Raw genomic sequence first — 23,296 nt, 5'->3', positions numbered from 1 at the left:
GTTAATGCCATGGTCGTGCCTGTTAATGCCATGGTTGTGGTGGTGGCTACTAAGAAGGAACTTGTGGAAGAAAGTTCCTCTATGCATCCCCCCAATCAAGGAGTCTCAGGCAACGGACAGATTTGGGAAGGATGTCTATGCTTCAGTGACCTTTGCCTTAAGGTCTCTGAACTATTTGGCACATTTCATGAGACTACAGAGGGAGATGATTAAGTAGCTATCAGATACTCTCTCAGGATCTGTTTCTGAAGAGGTAAAAGCATCTGTCACCTCTCAGCTGGCTACCCTACAAATCAATATCCAACTCCTCCATCAGGCTCATTACTAATGTAACAAAGAAGCTCTAGAGCAGTGGGTTCAGGCATTGCCATTAGGAGACATGGCTGGATGTGCTTATGTGAATTTCCAAAGCACTTTAAGTCTTCGTTCGTCAATGCTCCTTTTGACGGCACATCTCTTCTTGGCCCCAAGGTCAAAGATACTTTCTCCAGGTGTGGAAAGGATGGAAAGACTTTCTGTCATGGGCGTATGTTTTTCTACCCTCAAAGATCCTTTTCAAGGAATCATTGAGGTGGGAGTAAAATGAGGTTCAAAAAATCCCAAGGATCTTTCCAGGACACACGTGGAGGAGGTTCCCCCAGAGGTAGAGGGGGAACCTCAAACGGTAGACATTGCCCTTTTTGGAAGGGGTGGTCCACAGAACCAAGGTTTTAGAGAATCTTTCTTTGGTAAACTTTTTCAGTGTTCTTGAAAGGAGGCCTGACTGTCCCTTCAGGAGGGGATTGGGGGTCGTTTGTCCCTGCACCAGAGAGCCTGGCTAGAAATAAACAACAGATACTGGAGTACAGAGGATCATTTCCAGAGGCTATATAATACCATTTTCCCTTTATCCTCCCAATTCAAGAAAATTCCCCAATGCTTCACCCAATCAGAGGGAATAAGCAGCAATTTAAATTCAAAGACTGCTAGAAAAAGAGAGTAATCCAAAAGCTCCCCTCCCCCAGACCAGTTAGAATCCTGAACTTACTCAAGGTTCTTTTAGTGCCAAAGAAAAAAAGGGGACTGGAGAAAAATTCTGGATTTCAGCATCTTAAACAGATCCGTTTAAAAGACCATGCTCCGGATGGTCACGGTTCAATCCATTCTTCCGTTTTTGGAAAAGGACAATTGGATGTGCTCAATAGATCTTCAGAATGAGTACTGTCATATAAATATGAACAGATGATCCAGGAGATTTTTACACTTCTGGCTGTGAGCCAGTCACTACGAGATCACATTTATGCTGCCCCTTACTCTCACCACAGCCCCCAGGGTGTTTACCAAATGCATGGAAGTTGTAGCAGCTCAACAGAGACTGCAGGGATTCCAGGTGTTTCCATACTTAGATGATTGGCTCACCTCTGCCCAGACCAGGCATCAGCTCATTTTGGCAAGAGAAAAATTGATCCAGACATATGCTCTACTAGGAATAACCATAAACTACAAAAAGTCTCATCTAGTACCAAGTCAAAGTCTAGAGTTCATAGGAGTACTGCTCGAAACAAAATCAACTGTAGCCTCACTTCCCCTCTCCAAAGTTCAGACAATAAGATCACAAGTGAAAAAGATAGTTTGTAGTACCAAAATCTCAGCTTGCTTGGTCCTTGAGGCTTTGGCGTCATTGGCAGCAGCAGTAACATTACTACCCTTAGCCAGATTTCACATGAGGGGTTTCCACTGAATGCTGGCCTCCCAATGGTCAATACTTCATCTTCCTTTACCTGCCCTGATATGAATCACCGACTTATGCAAGAGGGATCTAATGTGGTGGGTTCAGTCAGAAGAGGTTCTACAAGGCCGTTTGTTCATCCCCCCCCCCAGCCCAAGGCCATTGTGACCAAGGATGCTTCACAGTTATTTTGGGGGGGGGGGGCATTACCTGGGACAGAAAGTCCAAGGCACATTGTCCCCCAAAGAGGCTGCTTTGCACATCAATGTTCTCGAATTGACGGCAGTGCTTCTAGTGTTGCAGGCCATTCAGAAAGCTCTCCCCTTCAAGAATGATTTTGATTCAGACATGTCAGTTGTTTGGTACATCAACAAACAAGGAATAACCAGATCTTACACCCTGAGAAGCACTCAGGGTTTGGCAATGGGTGATTTCTTTCAACTGCTTTCTTATAGCAATGCACATTCCAGGGAAGTCCAACGGGTTAGCAGAGAAACTGAACAGATGCATCCTACTACCTCGCAACTGGTCCCTCAACAACATGGCAGAATTTATCTTCCAACAATGTGACCAGCCTTGTTGTGATCTTTTCACATCCCCCCCTGAACAAGTGCAGCAGCTTCTTTGCCCTAATCCCCCACAGGAGGAGTCACAGAGGGATGCTCTTCTCCACGACTGCCTCCCCAGTCTACTTTATGCTTATCCCCCAATTCCTTAAATCCCAAAGTTCTTACAGAGAGCTGCCAGGTTGAAGAGCAAAGTCATCCTCATTGCACCTTATTGGCCTTGGCAGATTTGGTTCCCCTTCCTGTGGCCTCATTTAATTCATCAAACCTGGATTCTGGATCCCAGTCCAGATCTGCTGTCTCACCTGACAGCCATAATACATCCAGACCTCCCCAATCTCAAGCTGACAGCTTGCTTTGTCCATTTCCAGTAACAACCAGACAACCTATGCGCTCATCTCCTATCTACCAGATTTTATCTTCCCTCAAACCATATACAAGGAAACTTTATTCTAGTAAATGGAAACGATTTGTAAACTGGGCACTTCAAAATCATGCTTAACCCTTTTCTGCACCGCTTCATAATATTCTTGATTTCTTGACAATCAAGGAGCTAGTTCTTTAACAATTAATGTTCAGTTGGCAGCAATGTCTAATTTTCATATTGGATTTGATGGTTCCTCACTCACTTCTCATAAGCTTTGCAAAACCTGTTTATGGGGCACACCTGTTATGACCTCCATTTAAAGAGCCTAGTCCTCCACGGGATCTAACCCGGGAACTGCAAGCCCTGGTTAATCCACCCTTTGAACTTGATTATGACTGTGATCTTGAATTTCCTTCTTGGAAAACTTTGTTTTTGGTGGCCCTTACATCAGCCAGGCATCTTCCCAAAATTCAAGCCTTATCTGTGAAAACTCCATATCTAATTTTTCATAAAGATAGAGTCTTTTCCTTCCCTTGGACAGGAATGTTACTGTATGCTTTTACACCCTTTCCAGTGATATCCAGGGTACTTTTGAAGATTCAGTGGTGACTCCCTTCTGGCCCAGGCAACAGAGATTCTCTCTTCTTTTGAAAATGGACAGGGGCAATTTAGGACTGCCACCTTTTCAAATGCCCAAAGTGGGACATTTTTTGTAAAAATGTAAGATTTTGCAGGATAAAACATACCCACGATCAGTACAAAGGACTGAATGTCACTTCTTTGCCAAAACAGAAGCTTATTTTTGTAGCATTTGAGTTGCTTATACTATTTCATACAACATTTAGGTGTTTCAGATAAAAAACAACTGTTCTATTAAACTATTAAAGAAAACTTAGGAAATAAGTTTGTCCTAAAATGTCAGGACATGTGTCCTGCGAAAAAATTGAAAAGAATAGCACAACTGCCCAAAGAGGGACTGTCCCTCGCAAAATAGGACAGGTGGTAACCCTAGGGCAATCATAAGCTTCCTCACAGAATGGAACTACTCACACACATTCAGGGGTATTTGATACACCCCGACCCCAACCAACTTCAACTGACTACCTGGATGATAGGGTCTTAAATCTTTTTAGGCACCAATTTAGTGAGGATGTGCAGAAGGTACTAATGGAGACAAGAAGGCCTGCTATGAAAAAATCCTATATTAGCGAATGGAAAAGGTTTTCTAATTGGTACCAACAACATAACCAGCACCCATTCAGGGCTAATCTTTCCCTGGTTTTACAATGCTTGTGTAAGTTACTATTGTATGGCTTTTCTCACTCCTCCAAGATTCATTTATCGTCCATTTTTGCACATCTGCCCATAAATCATCCTCTTTCAATGCATTCTCATGTCAAATTGTTTTTGAAAGGGATTTTTGCACAAGATGCCTCCAAGAAAACCAGTAGCGCCTCCTTGGGATCTTAATTTTGTGTTACAGAAGCTAACACTTATTCCATTTGAACCAGCTAATCTGGATGACTTTGATGTTCTTAACATGGAAAACTGTTTTAGTGACTGCTCTGATCGCTGCAATCTCGAGTCAACCCAAACTCATTTTCCACACAGACAGGGTTTCTTTGAGAAATAATCTTTCTTTTATGCTTAAAAAGTGCTATAAAAGTTTAATTTATGCCAAACTAACCATCTACCCATTTTATTTCCTGAACCTAAAGATGAAGAAGAAAGGATACTCCATACCGTTGATGTCCACAGATGACTCAGGTGCTTTGAAAGAACTTAATCTTTCAGATGTTCAGATCGGTTGTTCATTTCTTAAAAATGTAAGACGGGACAATTAGTGTCAAATCAGTCTGTTTGCAAATGGTGGTCTCAGGCTATTATCTTTGGTTATTTTCTCCACAACAAACCTTTTCCAGACAGAGTCAAATACCACCCTACCAGGGCCTTGGCTTCATCTATGGCTTTTTGCAAAAGGTTGGATTTTTAGAAGTTTTACAGAAGCAGCAACTTGGTCCTCTATTCATACTTTAACATGTTACAAGCTTGGATTCCTTCTCTAGGTTTAGTCCAGGCTTTGCTAGGACTATTCCCCAGGAGCTCCTGGGCTCTTCCCCTTCCACCTCCCAAAAGTGCTCAGCTATGGTAATCTACACATATAGCTAAAGCTACTGCAGCAGTGATCAACATGATGAACATAGTACAGTTGTGTAAGTAAACTTAACTTAACAGTAGATGTTCGAATGATCACTGCTACAGTAGCCACTTCTTCCCTCCAACCCCCTTGCTGGCATAAAAAAAAAAGTGTGGATATTTATTTTATGTTGTTCCTAACCTTATCCTTTCAGGGATCAGTCTTCCTCTCTCTTTTGGAATAAAGGCTCTGAATGGCTTGTCACCCAAACCTGTCAACTCAACTCGAGCTGACTAATGGTTTGGGTATGCAAAAGGCACCCTGAAGCTTTAAGAGCTGGACGACTGTTAAATCCTTTACATGCCATAACCCATATAACTAAGACTATTGTAACAGTGATCATTCAAACATCTACTGTTGTGGTAAATTTGCTTGCACAACTGCATTTTCTGACAGCCAGCAACTTAGCATTGCAGATTGTTAAGCAGTGATGTAATGTAACAAGTAAATAAACCTCAGAATTTTCTTGTCTGCTGTTTGTACAAGGTTGCTATTGCTATGCGAGTTTAATTTTATTTATTTATTTTACATTTGTTGACCAGGCTAGTCTAGCTGGAGAAATTTCCATTTTCAGTAGAGGCCCGGGGAGAAAAGCTCCACAGAGTAAGATACATACAGAGAAAACTATCATACAAAAATGTAATAATAATAATCATTATAATGAAATATTAGAGTTAGTAATAGAGTTTGCAAAAAAAAAATAATAAGCTAGTAAACTCTTCAATGTAAAAAAAAAAAACTACTACAAGAGTTAGTTAATATAACACTCAATACAGTCGAAATCACAATTAACCGGTTGAAAATACTAATTGGATTAAAATAGACAAAGGAGTGAAGGTATGGAGAATAAAGTGAAAGAGAGTATGGGAAAAAGATAGGAATAGAAAGTGGAGAAAATAAAAGAGCAAGTAATGCAGATAACAGGTAGAGAAGTAATGGGAGGAGAAAAGAAAGACAAAAAGTATGAAGAGTAAAAAGGAGAAGAGCGATGGTTTTATTTAGGTAGTAGTAGTGAAAAGCTAATCAGGTTTATTACAGGAACAAAGCCAGTGATTTTGGAAATGCAGTTTAATATTTTGTTTGAAAAGAGGCAATGAAGTTATCTTTGTTATGCTAGTGGGTAACAAATTCCATTTTGTCCCTATAGCATTGGTAAACAGAGAGTCACCAGCATTATTATTTGATTTTATTGAACTTGTCAGAAGTTTACTGGAAGAGCGGAGAGAGTTGAGATTTTTATAGGGGATTATGAGTTGTGAGAGTATGGGGGTATTATTAGGTTGGTATAGTATTTTATGGGCAATACAGAGTTGATGGATTAAAAGATAGTTCTGAAACTCTGGCCAGCCTAGAAGTTTTAAGTTAAGACAGTGATGAGTTTTAAAGGGGTTACCAGTAGCAAAGCGGCCAATGTTATTATAGCAGGTTGCCAGTTTGTTAAGGCTGTTTTTTTAAGGTTAGTGAAGATAGGCGCAGCATATAGAAGAGTAGAAATAAGATGAGAGTGAGCAATCCTTGTTCTAGTAGATGGTGTAAGAAATGGTCTAATTCGATAATGCAATAAGTGAGAGTGCATATTCGAGCCTTGGTAGCAGTACATTAATGGCAACATATTTTTTTAACGTCTATGGTCAACAGTTTTGAAACTTTGTACTAAACGTTTAGCTGAGTAAGAGTTTGATCTGTCTTTGCTTCTGTGGGTTTGATCTAATAGTATATCCAGATATTTTGGGGTTGTAGTGAAGGAATGGGCATGTCAATTTGATCTCAGTCTCATTATTGAACAAAGTGGTCCCTTTGGAGTGTACCTTTCCAAACACCTAATCCAACTTAAAAGGTCCCAAAAGACTGTTAACTAAGCCACAGGATTAAGCTCCTTTAACTGGATAGACTGAAAACCCTCTTAGGTTCATAGATTCATAGACAAATACTAAGCAAACTGCCCTTAAGGGCAATTTTAAGCTTAGTCAATAATTCAAGATCAGACTCAAACCTTGTACCTTGTGCCTATGAGGTGAAAACTTTATTATGCTAAACCCACCCCTGTACTGTGTTTCATAAAGATTTCTGTACAGTAGCCACTGTTTATCCTTCCATGCTAGGAAAGGCCATGCCCTACATGATTTCACTTTACCCCACAAAGTTAATAGTACCAAGAAAATTCACACTCAGGATCTTAGTCTTCATCGCCACATAAATATGACCTGCTGGCAGTACAAACATTTAACCCAACACATACTTTTACTTATGGAACAAACTTGCTTGTATGTCAAAGCATCAATATCTACTCTTGACAACTGGAAAAGTAATGTCTTTTCTCAATCACAGCTAATAAGTGGACTATTTTACTATGTGTTTAGATTTACTTGCAAGTTGTTTTGGTTTCAGTGGTTTCAGTGGCTAGGCCATTCATTTTGACCATATGCCTGGTAAATATCAGAAAACTAAATACTCAAATAAATCAAAAGTTATAACACCTGTAAACACTATTCCATGTTGATAGTCCTCCTCAAAGCAGAAAGATCAGAAATATATTTTTGAAAGTGTAAGAGAAACATTTTGTGGAAACTAGTTGTACTTACAACAGACACTATACTTGATTAGTGGCTGTACTTACTACATACACTACAGTGAAATAAGTATACTCATGGAACTAAAATCTTCTTCAGGTAAGTCCTGGGTTAGGCAACTGCAAAGGTGAATAGTGCCCAATGCCCATAAGTGTAGCCAACAAGTTACCCGTTTGCCATCCCACCATTGTACAGGGCCAGAAAACCAACAATTCCATCACAAAATTGAAATTAAAAATGGGCACTAAATGCCACAAATAACATTATACTTTACTTAAAAATATTCAGATGGACAGTGGCCATTTAAGTCTTAGGTCCAAAGATGGCCACAGCTCTCTGTAACCTTGGAACGGATACTGAATAAAGTGGGCAGAGAAAAAAAAGTGGGCTTTGTTTTACAACACATGGTTTATTCATCAATTTATGAAAATGTCACCTGGTGCTGGGTATTGGACAAGCCTTGCTACTGCGCATCTGGTGGGGTGCTGTTGTAAAATAAAGCTGAAAATGGATGTACAATACATGTAAAGCTCTCTGTCTAACTGAATTGTGTTTTCTTACTCGTCTTGAGTAGTTATAAAATACACATTAAGTTGTTTGCATACTGAAAACTGTCAAGTGCTGTAAGGGAGAGGTCTGCTATGGGAACACACAACTTCAGATTTCTGAAAAGTCTAGAAATGCTCAGCAACTGACTGAAAAGGGATGACACATTACAGACAGGCACATTTATTTCTAAGATAAACTGGAAATGGAACCAGATAAAAGAAATTCAAAAAAAATTAAGGAAAAGCAATGGCTTAATAGGTGGGAAGAGTTTGACTTTCACTTGAATGATTTAGCTACACTGCTAAAGCATTTCAATGTAGGTGAGTGGGGGAGGTACTATCATAGCAATGACTCAAGGGAAAGCATAGCTCTCAACCTTCCATGTCCAAAATGAGGAACACTAGACCTCATAATGTGGAACACATACTAATGGCTTACTAACAACTTCAACTAGGAAGGTCAAAGGATGGTTAAACTATGCTGGTTTTACTTATAAAGAAGATCTTTTAATGAATTAATATGATTCATTTCTATTTACAATGGATTTCACTTTAAAAAAACCGTAACACTGAATGTGTGACAGAGTCTTTCAATTTGGAACTTTGAGGAACTTCGAGGAACACGAACTTTTTAAGACCCCAAATGAGGTACGTTCCTCGTAATGAGGTATACTTGAGAGTTATGAGAGATAGTATTAAGCAATACAAATAGGAGTCATCGAAACGACTGCTCTTTTAATTTCCCTTTAAATATTTAAAGCATGGTTTCTGTCAAGTAAACAAATCACAAACATTATGTATTAATTCAATACAATGACCGTCAATGCAAGACAGAGTATTACCTCTTCAGTTATTTACATTCCAAAAAAAAAGAACAAAAATCTAATCTCGTTGAAAACTACTAAACAGATCTCTAGTAACATGCTTAAAGTGAAGCTGGACAGTTCTGAATTAAACAACCTTCGAAATATTCCGTATTTACATGCAAACTGGTCTGATGAGTCTTATCCATCACAAATTTTAGTGATAGTAGTAATATATATGTTTTTTTCATTTTAAGATCCCTACCTTCTCCACTAAACAGGACCGCCACTGGGTCCAAAGAGAAATGCGTCCGTTCCAATAACTGACTTTGTCCTAAAAGCGACAGCACTACTCCTATCAACACGGTCAGTGCAGTACAGGTTGTGACCTGCACCTCTGGCAGCCACTGTCCACAGCGCTTCAAAAAAGTCATAACCCTAAAATTCTGTTTCTTGGTATATTGCTTTAACTACTAGATTCAAGAAGGAACCACTTAGCTAATGCCCTGTGTAAGTGCGCATTGGCAACAACTGCAACTTCCGGACTCTTGCGGGGACCACGTGAATGTGGAGCGGCACTGGATTCGGCAGCTGTTCTATTTGAGGGAAGTATGACAAATTGCTTACCACTTCTGTGTTAGCAGTGAAACGTGGGCGTGATAACAGTGCTCACTCTTTCAATGAAGAACAGACACATAACCCGTAAAAAATCACGTTTTAGTCAGAAGAAGGAGCGCTTCTGATTTTAATTTTTTTGGCGTGAGTGTGTGTGCCTTCTGTGGAAGGTTGGGCGCCGGGCTGCCAACTCGACACTGTGAAACTCCACTGCCAATCATGAGCGGACAGGTGATCCGCTGTGGCCACCCCTAACCGGGAAAAGCTGAAAGAAAAAGAAGATTGCAAAGGCCCCCAAAATAGGGACTTATTTTAAATATTGCTCTTAAAACTTGCTAGAGTAATTGGGTTTGCTTTAATATACATTTTCAGAAAGATTTGAAGTCTGAAACTCACATTTATGCCATTATTTAGTGACTTCAGGCCTCCGCTCATACCAGTGATTTCCCAGAAAACCACAATTTTATGAGGAACAGACCAAAAATATGAGACGAAAATCAGGACAGTTGAGAGGTATATAACCCATGGAGTAGTGGTAAAGAATCTTTGTACGACTGTAGTCTAGTTATATAATAGTTTACGTAGCCTTAAATTGGGCTAAATTTGATGGCAAAATTCACAGTTCTACGTGTATTCCTCACCTGTACCCCGAATTTGGGTTCAAAATTTTGCTTTGTCTCTCCAAAAAATGGCAGATTTGGAAGAAAAAGTAATGGATTATACTTAACAATCTTTAAATTTGTATACTTCATTTTCTTCAAGAGAATTCATGTTAATTGATATCACTTTATCTTATCCGTTTAATAGTACTAATATTTTTAAAAAGTGCCTCTAATTTGGGTAATTTGTTACTTTTTGTCTCTGATTCTAGAATCAAAAGGTTGAGAGCTCCCTGCTCTTAATCTTATTCATGCTTCTCAAATTCTTTGCTCAAGAATTCTGGACAAGGGGAAAGGCTAAAGTTGTACATCACTGACAATTTGTAACTACAGATACTAAGAGAGAATTTAAAAAATAATTTGAAGAATATGACTTCCAAAATGGCTACACACTGAGTAATTACTTGACTCTAGCTCTCTCACTGTGAAAACAGAAACTCCACAGATAAGGCCAGGAAACTTTTGTGTATATGGGTAAATTTCAGATGCCAGGGAAAAAAATAAATACAGAGCACATGGAAAAAATCAGCTACAAAAGTGAGGAAGAAACTCTGGCTAGGGAAAGTTCTGCGACTGTTCAGCAAAAGGCAACGCAACCTCCAGACATATCATCCAGTAACCTACAGGTAGATATAAGACAGCTACAGACAGACCTGGTTACAATAAAAGGAACACTGATGGGGTATATCAACACAAACCACAAAAGGTTGGAAAAAATGGAAGAAGCTTTAAACAGATATTCAGTTGAGGTAATAAAGCTGCAAAAATCAGAAATTGAAATTAAGAAAAAGCTGTCTGAATATGAGACTGCTCAGGAAGAGATGTTTCAAAAAATGACAGAATTAGAGGACAAAGCACAAAGTGAAAACTTGAGATTTTCAGCTATACCAGAGAAGTTGGAAGGAACAGACGGCATTAATTTTATGAAAGCACAAATAAGCAACTGGTCTGGTATTCCACAGCAGGAGTTGTTAATTGAAAGGGCACATCATGTGTATACTCCAAACCTGGCTATGAGAAAGCAACCCAGACCTTTAATAGTAAAAATGCAATCCTACTAGCAGAAGGAGTTGATTCTGGCAAAACTGTGGCAGAAGGACAAAATACTAAAAGTGGGTGACAATAGTGTTTGTGGAGAATGATTACTCATTGTACACCAGGGAGAAGAGGAGTAAATTCATTCGACTATTCAGGGAATGTCGAGCCACAAGTATGAGATTCAAACTGCTTTACCCAGCTGTCTTCAATGTATTCTTCCCTGGAGGGACAAAATCAGTTTTTGATGAAGTACATGCCATGGAGAAAATACAAAAGTTCGTCAAACAAAAAGTGAGCTGAGAAAGAGAAGGATATTCTGCTTCTTGTTCTTCTGGTAATAAAGACCACAAAGAGACTGTACATGTGAAAACTTTTCCACTGTTTCAGTGGAAAATGGAGAGAAGGAAGGGACCAACATAGTTGACTAGAAGAATTGAGAGTACATTGGAAATTAAGCAGAGACAGGACTTGGGAGATGGAGATGAACAGTAACAAAACCAGTAACTTAATTTGGGATTACAATGCAATAATTATACTTGTGAAATATGATAGAACATGAAAATCTGGAAATATTGGATCATTTCAGAATTTGTTGGGCTTGTGGGGGAGTCTAATGTATATGCCCTACTTCATGTCATTAATGTTCGGAAAAATGCTTTGGGGAAGGGAAGAAATGGGAGAAAATTAATTGTAAGTTAAGAAAACATTTTTCTTAATAGTACTATTTTTGTAGTGTATGGTTTCCTTTCCATGCTATAGTAATGGGGATTGTAAGTAGGTGCTGTTCTTTTCTTTCTTTCTCCCTTCTCTCTTTTTTCTTGTTCAGTTTTAAGAAACACAGGCACTGCAATGTAAAAAAAAAGCCTGGTTAAAAGAGCATGACAAAAGAAAAATTAATGTGCTTTTTCTCATTCTTGCGTAGGGGAATGACTGGGTTAAGGACCTTAGATTGATTTAGTAACAAGTTTTAAGAGAAAGCAAATAAATTAAAAAGAATATTGAATATTATGACACTTTTTTTTCAAGGAAATGAATGTATTCTTAGTAGCAATTCTGTATCTGGCCCTCATGTCTTCATGGAAACAATTGAATAAAGAGAAGCTGTCTGTCTGGTACTCATGTCTCCGTGGAAACAATCTGATAATGAGAAACTGGCTGTCTGGTTCCCATGGCTCAATGGAGACAATCAGATGAAGAGAAATTGGTTGTTGCAGTCTGGTGGAGAGTGATTGGCGGGGGGGGGGAGGTAGCAGGTGGGACAGCTATAAAGATAAGAAAAAAACAGTAGAAACACAGGTTGCACCATGCATCTTAGCATGGGTAACCTTGTTTTTAGGTTAACTCAAGTCTCTGAGCGTGGCTGTCAGTTTGGGACATGTGTTCCTATTAGGAGGGTAAAACCTCAATATTTGAAAATGTATTTAGTTTTGTTTGTTAGTGTTAAAAATTAGTATTAAAATACGTTTTATGGGGTGTTGGAGGTTTGTTTGAGGGCTTTCAATAAAACAAAAAGTTTTGTAAGCTGTGCATAGGCTGCAATGGATATGACAAGAAACAACTATATGAAAGTTAAACCTGCCAAACAGTGTATGCATGTAACACAAAAGCTTGAACTAGACATTTAACAAAAAAGGTGTTATACTTAAAAGGTGTGAATAATAACTTTTCAATACAATGATGCTTTCTGTAATGTCTTTAAATGTCAATTGTCTCACAGATAAATACAAAAAGGAAAAAATACTGAACTATATTAAAATGTAGAGTGCAAATAGCTGTGTTACAGGAAACACACTTGGAAAGAACTGAACATGTGAATTTGATAATGAAAGGCTTTCAAGATGGTTATTCGGTAGAATATCTGGAACAAGAGAAAACAGGAGTACTTATATTAACTGCAAGAGGAGCAAAACTAGTGATATAAGATGATAAAAAGATAATAATGGCACATTTGTAGTTCTAAGGACCAACTGGTAAGGGAGGAGGTTTACACTGCCATGTATTTATATTCCACCTAAAACTGCTATCTTGGAGTTTAAGAAAATTCTGGGAGAAATAACCAGTTCTCAGCAAGGAATATTACTTATATGCGGGGACTGGAATTTGATTTCCAGCAGTGAAGATGTATCTCAGGGGGGCAGAAGGGAAAGTATAACAAGGGAAGGTAGATTTTTGAAGAAATTTATGAAAATATTTGCCACAGAAGATGTGAATTCAGTAATAGGATTTCAGAGTGAATTATATTTATTCCCCAAGATATAAAAGCTGGGCTAGGCCAGACAGATTTTACATTTCTGATGAGCATTTGCATTTGATTGAAGGTCTTGATATACACCCAGTAATTATTTCAGATTATGTACCAATAATAACTAAAATAAAAATGCAGGGTAATAAAATAATAATGAGATATTGGCGCTTTTCCAACTATCTGTTGAAAAGAGAGGAATTTAAGGAATGGGTAATGGAGATTATTCAGGACCTATTTGACAGGATAAAAATTACTTCTGAAAATATAGCTAGGAATTGGAATAGAACTAAGGTGGAGTTTAAAGATAAGGTGGAAATAAAAGAAAGGGAGCTACGGTTAAGAAGTAACAAGAATTATTTAGAGAACACAACCAAAAACTGGAACCAAATTATTTGAAACTTTGTGTATTTTGAAGAAGTCTTAAGATGAAAGCATTGAATAAAGTATTTTCTGGTATGCTGAAATACGCTAAAGTTTTCCTTTGGTTTCTAGTTTGGTTCCAGTTTTTGGTTGTGTCTTATTACAGTTGGGACTGGTTACGAACAAATTTTGTGATTTTTGTTGGAATTAGAGAAACTGACAAATATTAAAGTATTACAGAATAGGGGGAATCTCACAGAACAAGAAGAGGATCAACTGCAGAATGCTAATCAGAAAATAAGGGATTACCTTGATAACATACAAAAGTTTAGAAAGATTGTTGTTAAAGCAACTGTTGTTTGATAGTGACACTAGAGCAGAATGACTCAGGCATCATAAAGTAGAAAGGTAACAAGAGATCCTGTAGAGGTATTAGAAATATTTCAGAAATTCTATGAAAGCTGTATAAAGCAGAGAAATGTGGAAATCAATAAAAAGATACAAATGGAAATGTTTATGGAAAAATTAAATATGCTAAGATTAGAGGTAGATGAGGCTGAATTACTAACAGGATAGGAGGAGATGAGATAAAAAATTGTGATATATAACCAATCTACAGGAAAGTCCCCAGCAGGACTGGACTTTGGTCAACTGGTGCCCTAGGTAAAAGATTTCCACAGCACCCCCCAACACCACCCTATTCCCCCAACCTGGTCTACTTACACCACCCAGATTACTAGAAAAGTGCCCCTGCTTGATGGGTGCCCTAGACAGCCACCTAGTTGGCCTATGTCTAAGGCTGGCTATGGTCCCCAGGAATAGATGATATTCCTGTGAAAGTTTGGAAGCTAGGAGGGAAAAAACTGATAAAGATCTGGAATGTTTTGTTTAACAGTATTTTAAGAGGAGGAGAAGTACCATCATCCTGGAAGAAAGTAGTGGTAGCTGTAATACCTAAAGAGGGTGGCCCATTTCATGGCTAAAAGGATGGCAAAAGCAATGCCAAAATTGATAGACACAGATCAATGTGTTTTGTGGAGGGGAGGCAAACATTTGACAACATTAACAGAACGTTGATGATCCAGAGTGAAGCAGAATGTAAGAAAATACTGTTGGTGGTGGTGGGTCTTCATGCAGAGAAAGCATTTGACAGAGTTAGCCGGGACTTTATAAGCACGGCAATGGAAGCATTTGCATTTCTTGAAAAAATTATAAGGTTGATTATAAGGCTATATGAGGGGACCAGAGGTGAAAACTAATGTGAGTGGGGTCCTCTCTGATAATTCCTTCTTGAGAAAAGGAACCAGGCAGGGGTGTCCTATTTCCCCTTTGTTATTTGCATTATATTTAGAACCATTGGCAAAGAAAATAAGGGACTCAGAAATTCAAGGATATAATTGGTATGGTAAATAAGAAAAGTTGGTTCTGTTTGCAGATGATATTATTTTATACTTGACAAAACCAGAAAAAGAGATTACAGTATTGTGGAACATTTCAAGACAGTTTTTAAATATTTTCAGGATACAAAATTAATGAAGCTACAACAAAGGCAATAGTGGTAAATTATGTACCACATATGAATTGGTTCAGCAATATTCATATTTATGGGACATGATAAAATGAAGTATTTAGAAGAGACTTAAAAAAATAATACAAAAAAAAAACTGAGAAAATTGAAGCTTTGTTATCTGGATATGGATAGTAAGATATAAGCAGTTAAGATGTTTCTAGTCCCATTAGTCTTATACACAGGTCAGGCATATTTTTATCAACCAGAGGAGAAGTTGTGGATACCATTTAATATAGAGCTGAAGTACTTTATCTGGGAGGGAAGATGGCAAGTGTCAAGTGGGATAAGTTATTCTTCCAGTAGAACAGGCTGGATGGGGATTACCAGATTTGAAGGGGTATTTCAGACCTACAGAGTTAAGGCTCCTATACATAGCACAAGCAGAAAACTATAATTCAAAGTGGAAAGGGATGAGGATGAAACAGGAGGAGAGCTCAAGAAACTAGGAGAGACTGGGATTTTGGATGCAGACCTTTAAGGAGAATAACAATAATCATATAGAATATTATATCTATAAAGTAGCAGAAAGTATCCTAAGAACTAAGCCAACATGGGAATGGAGAAAGGAGATTCTGATGATAGTGATGACTGCAGCTGGGGATACAGACAATAGGCAAGAGGGGACTAGAATTTAGTGGAAAAAAAACTGGCAAAGGAACCGAGGTATTGGGAGCAAATAACTAAAAGGGGAAAGATGATAGAATGGGAAGACGCAAAGAATTTATTTGGACTGCAGGTTACAGATTGCCTTCCCTATCAAGGATTGATATCAGAGTATAGGCAAAGTGAAAGAAATGGGGGGTCCTAAATGAAAGACCAGCACTGGTAGAGTTTTTAGTAGACTCTAGAACAGAAGCTGCCATTATAAAAGGAATAGTCATGCATATAAAATATTGCATGATGACTATAAAAATCAATCAGAAGAGGTCAGAAAGTATTAGAAAGACAGACTGGATAAGTAACTCACAAAGAAACAATGGGAGGATATATGTATGCCTCCCAAATATGCAACAAAATCTAGAAGATTTAGGATTTTTGCCTGGAAATGTTTACATAGATATTTTTATACCCCAAGTAGACTCCAGAGTATTTTTCCTCGGGTAGACAGCAAATGCTGGAGGTGTGATGGGAACTAAAGAGGTAATTGGGAACATATTTTCTGGAAGTGTGGTGAGTTGGTGGACTTTAAGGATTCCCTTCTGAATGCAGTATCAGAGATGCTGGGTGGGCAGATTGGTGTTATGAGGGATATGATTTTTCTAAGCTATGATACAGAATATAGTAATAGAGATAAAACAACTGGAATTGAGATCTTTAGAAAAGGGTAGGAGCAAACTACATACGCAAAATGGGAATTGTGGGAACAATACATACATGGGAGGAATGAGGTTTAAAATAAGGTAAGACTTAAATGAGCTATGTAATGTCTGACTGAAAATGATTGGATAGATTATAAGCAATGCATACTGTTTGCAACTGGGAGTGTGTCAGTATGATTTGTGATGTAAAATGCTTGCAGCTAGGATTTTGTTGGTGTAGCTTGTTTTCATGTATATAAATGTATGATTGCCTGTGTCATAAGTGGTGATTTAATAAAGACGTTTCTTGCTTAAAAAAGGGCAGGAATTGAATAATTTATGTAATGTTGCTTAGGTCATATGATACATAGTAATATATATGAAGTATACTGTTTGTAATTGTGAACATGTTAACACAGTTTGGTTTTATATAAATGTACATTTGCCTATGTCATAAATGGTAATTCAATAAAGGTGTTTTAAAAAAAAAAGAATTCTGGACAAAATGAAAAATACTGGGAATGACAAAGGTCCAAAATCAGGGACAAGGAATTGTAGGCACAGCTATATTGCTGAGCTTTGCAAGCTCTGTGGTGCATATGATAATTTCATAACAATGTAGTACAAATAACTAGCTAGGGAGGGGTTCTAATCTCAGTCCTGGCAAATGTAAAAGTTTGTGTGTGTGTAGGTTAAAGATTTTCCATGTCAAACCCAGAGCTGTTGGACATGCTACACTTAAAGAAATCCCAATCCCTTAGAGCCACACGCTCCAGGGATCTAAACCTTGTAATCATAATAAACAAAGCATGCTGGAGGGATAGGTTCCTGACCCAGAGTCTCCCCAGACTCTGGAATAGACTGCCCATACTTGTCAAGCAGAGCGCCTCTTTGGCCCTCTTCAAAAGGAACCTGACGATTGGATGGGAGAAAGGAAATTCACCCCGGGGATCACATAAGTCACCCTGCTAGACAGGGGTCCAGGGAAGTAAATAGTGTGTGAAGAAATAGCCAGGGAATTGTTATGGCTTGGCTTGTATAGGCCCCAGGGCCAATAGCCTAGTACCAACCTATGAAAGGTAAAAATAGCATGCGGGGGGGGGGGGGCAGGAAGTTAGTTAGGATCAGGAAGGGTGAGTGTGTAAAAGTAGATGGTTAGGTAGAGGAAGGGCTTTTAAAAGCCAGAAGTAACCAGACAAGATCTCTTTTCAACAGCAGAGCAGGACAGAGCAAAACTAGGATAGAAGAAGCACTGTCGCACAGGAATGAACTGAAGCAATTGGGAAGTAAGCTCAAAGAAACAATGATGAACGAGAGTCAGTGAATTCCTGAAAAGAGTTCAGCAGCATCTGGAAATACTGGGAATTACTAAGACTTCAAACCTGAGTGCTTACTTCAAGGTAAATTAAGTTTGGTTAATTTCTTACACACACACATTTTGTAAGATAAATAGTGTTTTCTGAATTATTTGTATTAAAAAAGGCTTTGTTTTACAACAGTAACCCCCCTGGATGAGCAGTAGCAAGGCCCGCCCAAACCCCGCCAACATCCAGCACCAGGTAACACTTTTCTAAATCAATGAATAGTCATGTGGATGTCTTCTTTGTCCACATGAATATTCAGATGGTATTCTGAGCATGTGGTAAACAGATCGTGCAAACTTCTTAGTTTATTAAAGAGAAGATTATTTCATCAAATGAGATACTTATTCGCTCTGTGAATGCAGTATCTGAAAATACCATACATTACTTTCCAAGATCTTTCCAAGTTCAATATCAAGATAATAATAATAGTGATTTAATAACTGTAATTTTTATTTACTAATTTGTTTTTATGTTGGCATTAACGGGTTGCCTGGTAGCATAGCTCTCAACAAAACAAACATGAAGCAAAAATAATGGAGGAGAAAGAGGCCCCAAAATAGGGAAGTTTTAAATATTGCTTTTAGTAAATTGAGAGAATAACAAGTGTTGCATTAATGTATGCATTTTCAGAAAACGATCACGTCCAAAAGTTAAAACGTCTCTCATTATTTGAGAAGCAGGAGTTCCATCTGGTTGTAATTCTGCAATCATGCCGACAATGCGCATTCTGGTGTTCAGTGTAATATCAGCGCTGTGCTTCCAAAGTTACTTGTTTTCCTGTCATTTTTGTAATACTTGTCAAGTGTTGCAGATATTCCAATTTAAATCAAATAACAAATTAAAGGGTACAAGACAAGAGACACCCAATGATATGTGCTTCCTGTATACTAGGCTCTAACTTAAACAATTAAAGGTTGTGAATCTATTTGAATAACTTTAGTGTATGCGCTATAGTTTGATATCAGTGTTTGAGATATGCAGCATAGAAACAGTTCAGTTTTCATAGGAGAAGGTAGCAGCCTTGTAGTCTATAGAAACATGCTTTTCAACTGTCCAGATTTTTGAAGAATGTCCTGATTGTTGCCTCACATTTTTGTTCTTTTTCGTGTAACAGTTTTGGTTTTCTAGCAAATCATTAAGTATTGAAGTCACTAAATAATGACAGATATCTGAGTTTGAGTCAAACTTTATATTCTTCAAAAAATGCACACTAGTGCAATATTTGCTCTTCTAGCACCTATCTATAAAAGCAATAATTTAAATCTCTCCTTGATTTGGGGCCTTTGTTCACCCATTATTTTTGACTTTGTCCAGATTTCTTGTGATAAGAGCTTAAGAGCAGTTTCAGGATGACTCAAGACTCACATGCACAGGGGATGATTTCACCATGTGTCAATCAACCAGCAATGTATGCATGATGTCACTGGCAAATCTGTGTGGCTTGTCAATCATGCATCATTTGCATATGACATCACAGCCATTTGACATGTCAACCACTCAGGTCATGCCCATTTCTGCATGAAATGGATGGGGGGGGGGGGTTACTGTTGCAAAACAAAGCCAAAAAAAATAGTTGCTACTTAGTTGATTCTTTAGTGCAAAGTAAAGCGTGAGGAGGGGAAGAAACCAGCAGAAGAGGACTACAGAGAAGCAGGGAATTAGCTGCCGTGAAACAGAAGACAGGATCATTTTCAGGGGGAATTAGCTGCCGTGAAATGGAAGACTGGATCACCTACCGGGGTCTGCAGGTTTTTTGTGTGTGTGTGTGTGTGTGTGTGTGTGTGTGTGTATGTGTGTGTGTGTGCGTATGTGTGTGTGTCTGTGTGAAATGCCCCGAGTGCTATATACTGGTGGCTAGAGAGAACACATGGTGGTGGGTATAAAATACTCAGGCTTGAACCCTGTACCTTGGGTGCAGGTGGCAAGGACCTGAATTCCCTACCCACCACCATTTGTAAAAAATCGCAGATGTTTGCCTCATATTTGTTCTGTTCCTCATAAAATCTGTGGTTTCTGTGTGTTTGTTTTTCCTTGCAAAGTCAGTAGTGCTGTGGTGCTCTGGTAGCATTGTTGCCTGACAGCTACAAGTTTTCTGGTTTGATTCTTGGCTGGGGTGCCTTTGGTGTGGAGTCTGCATGTCCTCCCATCTTATAAAGAACATGTGTCTGAAGTCTTTCTCCCTGCTCTGCTGAAAATAAGCTTTTGTTTCAAGTCAGACTTTCCTGGTTAACAAATGTTAAATAAAAATAGCAGGCATTTGAATTTCTGACTTCACATTCTTCAGAAAGTACATGGTAACACATAACCTTTTATTCTAGCAATTTTCTAAGTTTATAACATGGATATTTGAAATTTGTCCCTATTTTTGGGACTGTAGTCCCCCATTGTTGGCTTTATCCAGGTTTCTTGTGCTAAGATTGAGAGCTATGGTGAGAAATTAATTCACTGAATATGTTTGGGGGCTGTATTCCCCCATTATTGGCTTTGTTCAGGTGTTTTTGCTAAGGGGTTTTCAGCTATGGTGAGAACTGAATTCACTATATGGTAGCTATTTAAGTTTCAGTCATCCTCTCTTTCACAAAACAGATGATTTGGCATAGTGGTATGTTGCTCTGTTTTGCACAGGTCCCCTGGGTTCAAGACTTGGCAGTGAAATGTATGGTGGTAACACAGCATTTTATTCTAGCAACTTTCCAAGTATTATACAAGCAATGTTTAAAAATGTGTCCCTGTTTTTTGGGCTTTTGTCCCCCCCCCCCATAAATGTTGGCTTTTTCCAGATTTCTTGTGCTGCAAAGTTCAGAGATACAGCTGAGTGTCTAGTAGATTTTACAAGGAGCTGAGAGCTGCAGGGAAACAAAAGTTTAGTGCTGCTTATGCTGAGTCGGCTTGCATTGTTAATAGCACAACAGGTAGTGTACGTGCTTTTGATGCAGAAGGCTGCAGGTTCTACTCCCACAGTAGGTAGATGCATTGCTGATACTATACTGTGTTGTAAAGGGGGTGGATGCTGCAGTCCTTTTTGGCGAAAATATCTAGTAACTATGAATTTGTTATCAGTTTGCCATCCATTCCCTATTGCGATATTACTAGCATATCATTTTTTTAATGCAACATAGGCAATTTATTTCTCAAGGGCTACAGGCACTTTATTTGTAGATGAAACAATGACATATAAAGTTGTTTGCTAGCAGCAACCTCTTCATTAGTTACAGATTTCTTTAATGTGGAATTATTTAAGTTCATAGGTTCATACTAGGCTATCTGCCCTAGGGCATTTATAAGCCTAGCCAGAGTGTGTTTGGCTTTCGCCACCCATTTTAAATTAATTTTGCTATGCCCTTTTTCGAGGTTAGTATACTGTGCCTCTGTCTAACAGTGACACAGAAGTGAACCCGGGGTAAACCTACAGTCTTAGATGACTTTTACTTCTTCAGAGTGTGCATATTTACTGATACTGGTGGACTGTAGAAGTTTGAGTAGACTTTTTTTTTTTATGATGGAAATGTTCTGAATTGGGCAGTTTTGTCATTAATGGTGTATGCATTTTGTTTCATTGTCTACTGGAAAAATGTTCAAAACAATAAATTTAAAATGCCCTCTAACAACTGTACTGTATTGTACAAGGAATATAATTTAATAAAATCAGGAAGGTGTATCAAAGAGCACGTGCATGTTTTGTGTTCAAGGGGCCTATGATTTTGAAAACAGCCCAAAGTTAATCTTTATCTGCCACTGGCAAAATGTATTTTCTTTGAATGTGGGTTTCAATGCTGTTTCAATGAATTTGAGTTTCAAGGGCAGAGAAGTTTTAATGCTAAGTCTATTTTCATTGTGAGACTGCATTGCTTTGTTTAGCAGATATCTATATCTATTAAAATTTGTAAAATGCAAAATAAAACTTTCAAATGAAATCCAAATCATCGCAGAAGTAAAGCAGTATGCACATTACAGTGTTTATGGTAAATGGGGCAAAATAACTAAGGAATGGGACACTGGAATGGCTGCAGGGGGGAGGCTCCATTCGACCATGATTTTGTGAGAGGGGAAGGGCAGCAAACTCATAGATGGCCCCAGCTGCACTATACCTCTCAACTGTCCAGATTTTTGCAGAATGAATAGATTTTTGTTTCTTATTTTTGGTTTGCTCCTCATAAAATTTGTGGTTTTCTGGCAAATCATTTAGGAATGAAGTCACTAAATGACAGACATTGAATGTCAGACATCATAACCTTCAGAAAAATGCATGCTAAAGCAAGACCTGTTATTCTATTAACTGTCTTAAGTTTATACAAGAGCAATTTTTAGTACTGTTTGTATGTTTCCCCCAATATATTTGGCCTTGTCCAGATTTCCTGCATTAAGAGGTTGAGAGGTACATGCAAATAAATCGCTTTATAGAATTAAAAATATCCAAACCTCTCAACTGTCCCCAATTTTGGCTCAAAATGTTGCTCTCCCCCTAATAATCCCTCTGCAAAATGGCAATTTTGGAAGAAAACATGGAGGGGTTACAATTATAAATAGCTGTAATGATTAGAGTTATAGATTACTTTTATTTCAGAAATGCATGTAGATGCTCTTATTTTGTCAGCTGCTCAAGTTAACAGTACTAATTTTAAAAAGGTGTCCCTTCTTTGACAGGTACCAGCTGTATTGTGTGGCAATTTTATATTTTTGCATCACATTTTTGGTCTGTTTTTCATAAAATTGCAGTTTTCTGGCAAAATAGTGGCAAATCATTAAAGATTGAAGTTAGAAAATAATGGCAGACATTTGAGTTTCAGATTTCATACCCTTCAGAAAATTCATACTAATGCAAGACGTACTACTTTCTAAGTTTATAAGAGCAATATTTAAAATCTGTCCTTATTTTTGGGCCTGTGTCCCACTTCTATGTATGGCTTTGTCCAGATTTCTTGCTGAGAGGTATGAGTGTCAGAGCCATCACTGTCAGCCAGAGACATTTCAAATTGTGACATACTTGTTGCACCCCACTCCCCATTGTAGTGGCTCTGGATGTGTCCAAGCAAGGCAAGGAGCAGTTATGCAGTGTAAGTGTGCAGAGTATTCCCCCATCCAAGGTAGACCACAAGTACGACCATGATTTTTCATCTGCCCTTGATTTTGCAGAATGTTCTGGTTTTCTGTCATATTTTTATACTGTTGATTTATACTTCTTATTATTCAGAAAATGCATGCTGTTCCAGTGCCCTGTTGCTCTATGTTTAAGTAGCAATGCTTTAATGACCATCAGGTAAACTTGTCGGAGATTGTAAGATGCAAGTAAGTTTTAATAAGCATACTGTTAAAGAATTACCAGCATTGAAAGCCTTTTCGTTGTTGCCATGCAGAGAATATTTACATAACTAGATAGTGTATAAGCCT

General features: G+C 38.2%; 1 protein-coding gene across 1 annotated transcript in view; it reads right to left on the bottom strand.

Annotated features, from left to right (window-relative positions):
* RHBDD2 (rhomboid domain containing 2) overlaps window positions 1–9,314 on the bottom strand; it is a 131,295-nt gene extending 121,981 nt beyond the window's left edge. Inside the window, exon 1 of the mRNA XM_044053781.1 lies at window positions 9,025–9,314. Coding sequence (XP_043909716.1) covers window positions 9,025–9,193 — 169 coding nt within the window. The 5' untranslated portion in view covers window positions 9,194–9,314. The remainder of the gene's footprint in view (window positions 1–9,024) is intronic.
* Between the last annotated feature and the right edge of the window lie 13,982 nt (window positions 9,315–23,296).

This window comes from Protopterus annectens, chromosome 13.part0 (assembly GCF_019279795.1).
Source record: "Protopterus annectens isolate FY-2018-M chromosome 13.part0, PAN1.0, whole genome shotgun sequence".
NCBI classification, from domain to species: Eukaryota; Metazoa; Chordata; order Ceratodontiformes; family Protopteridae; genus Protopterus; species Protopterus annectens.
The sequence above is the reverse complement of the archived record's forward strand: the minus strand, read 5'-3'. Positions and strand labels throughout refer to the sequence as shown.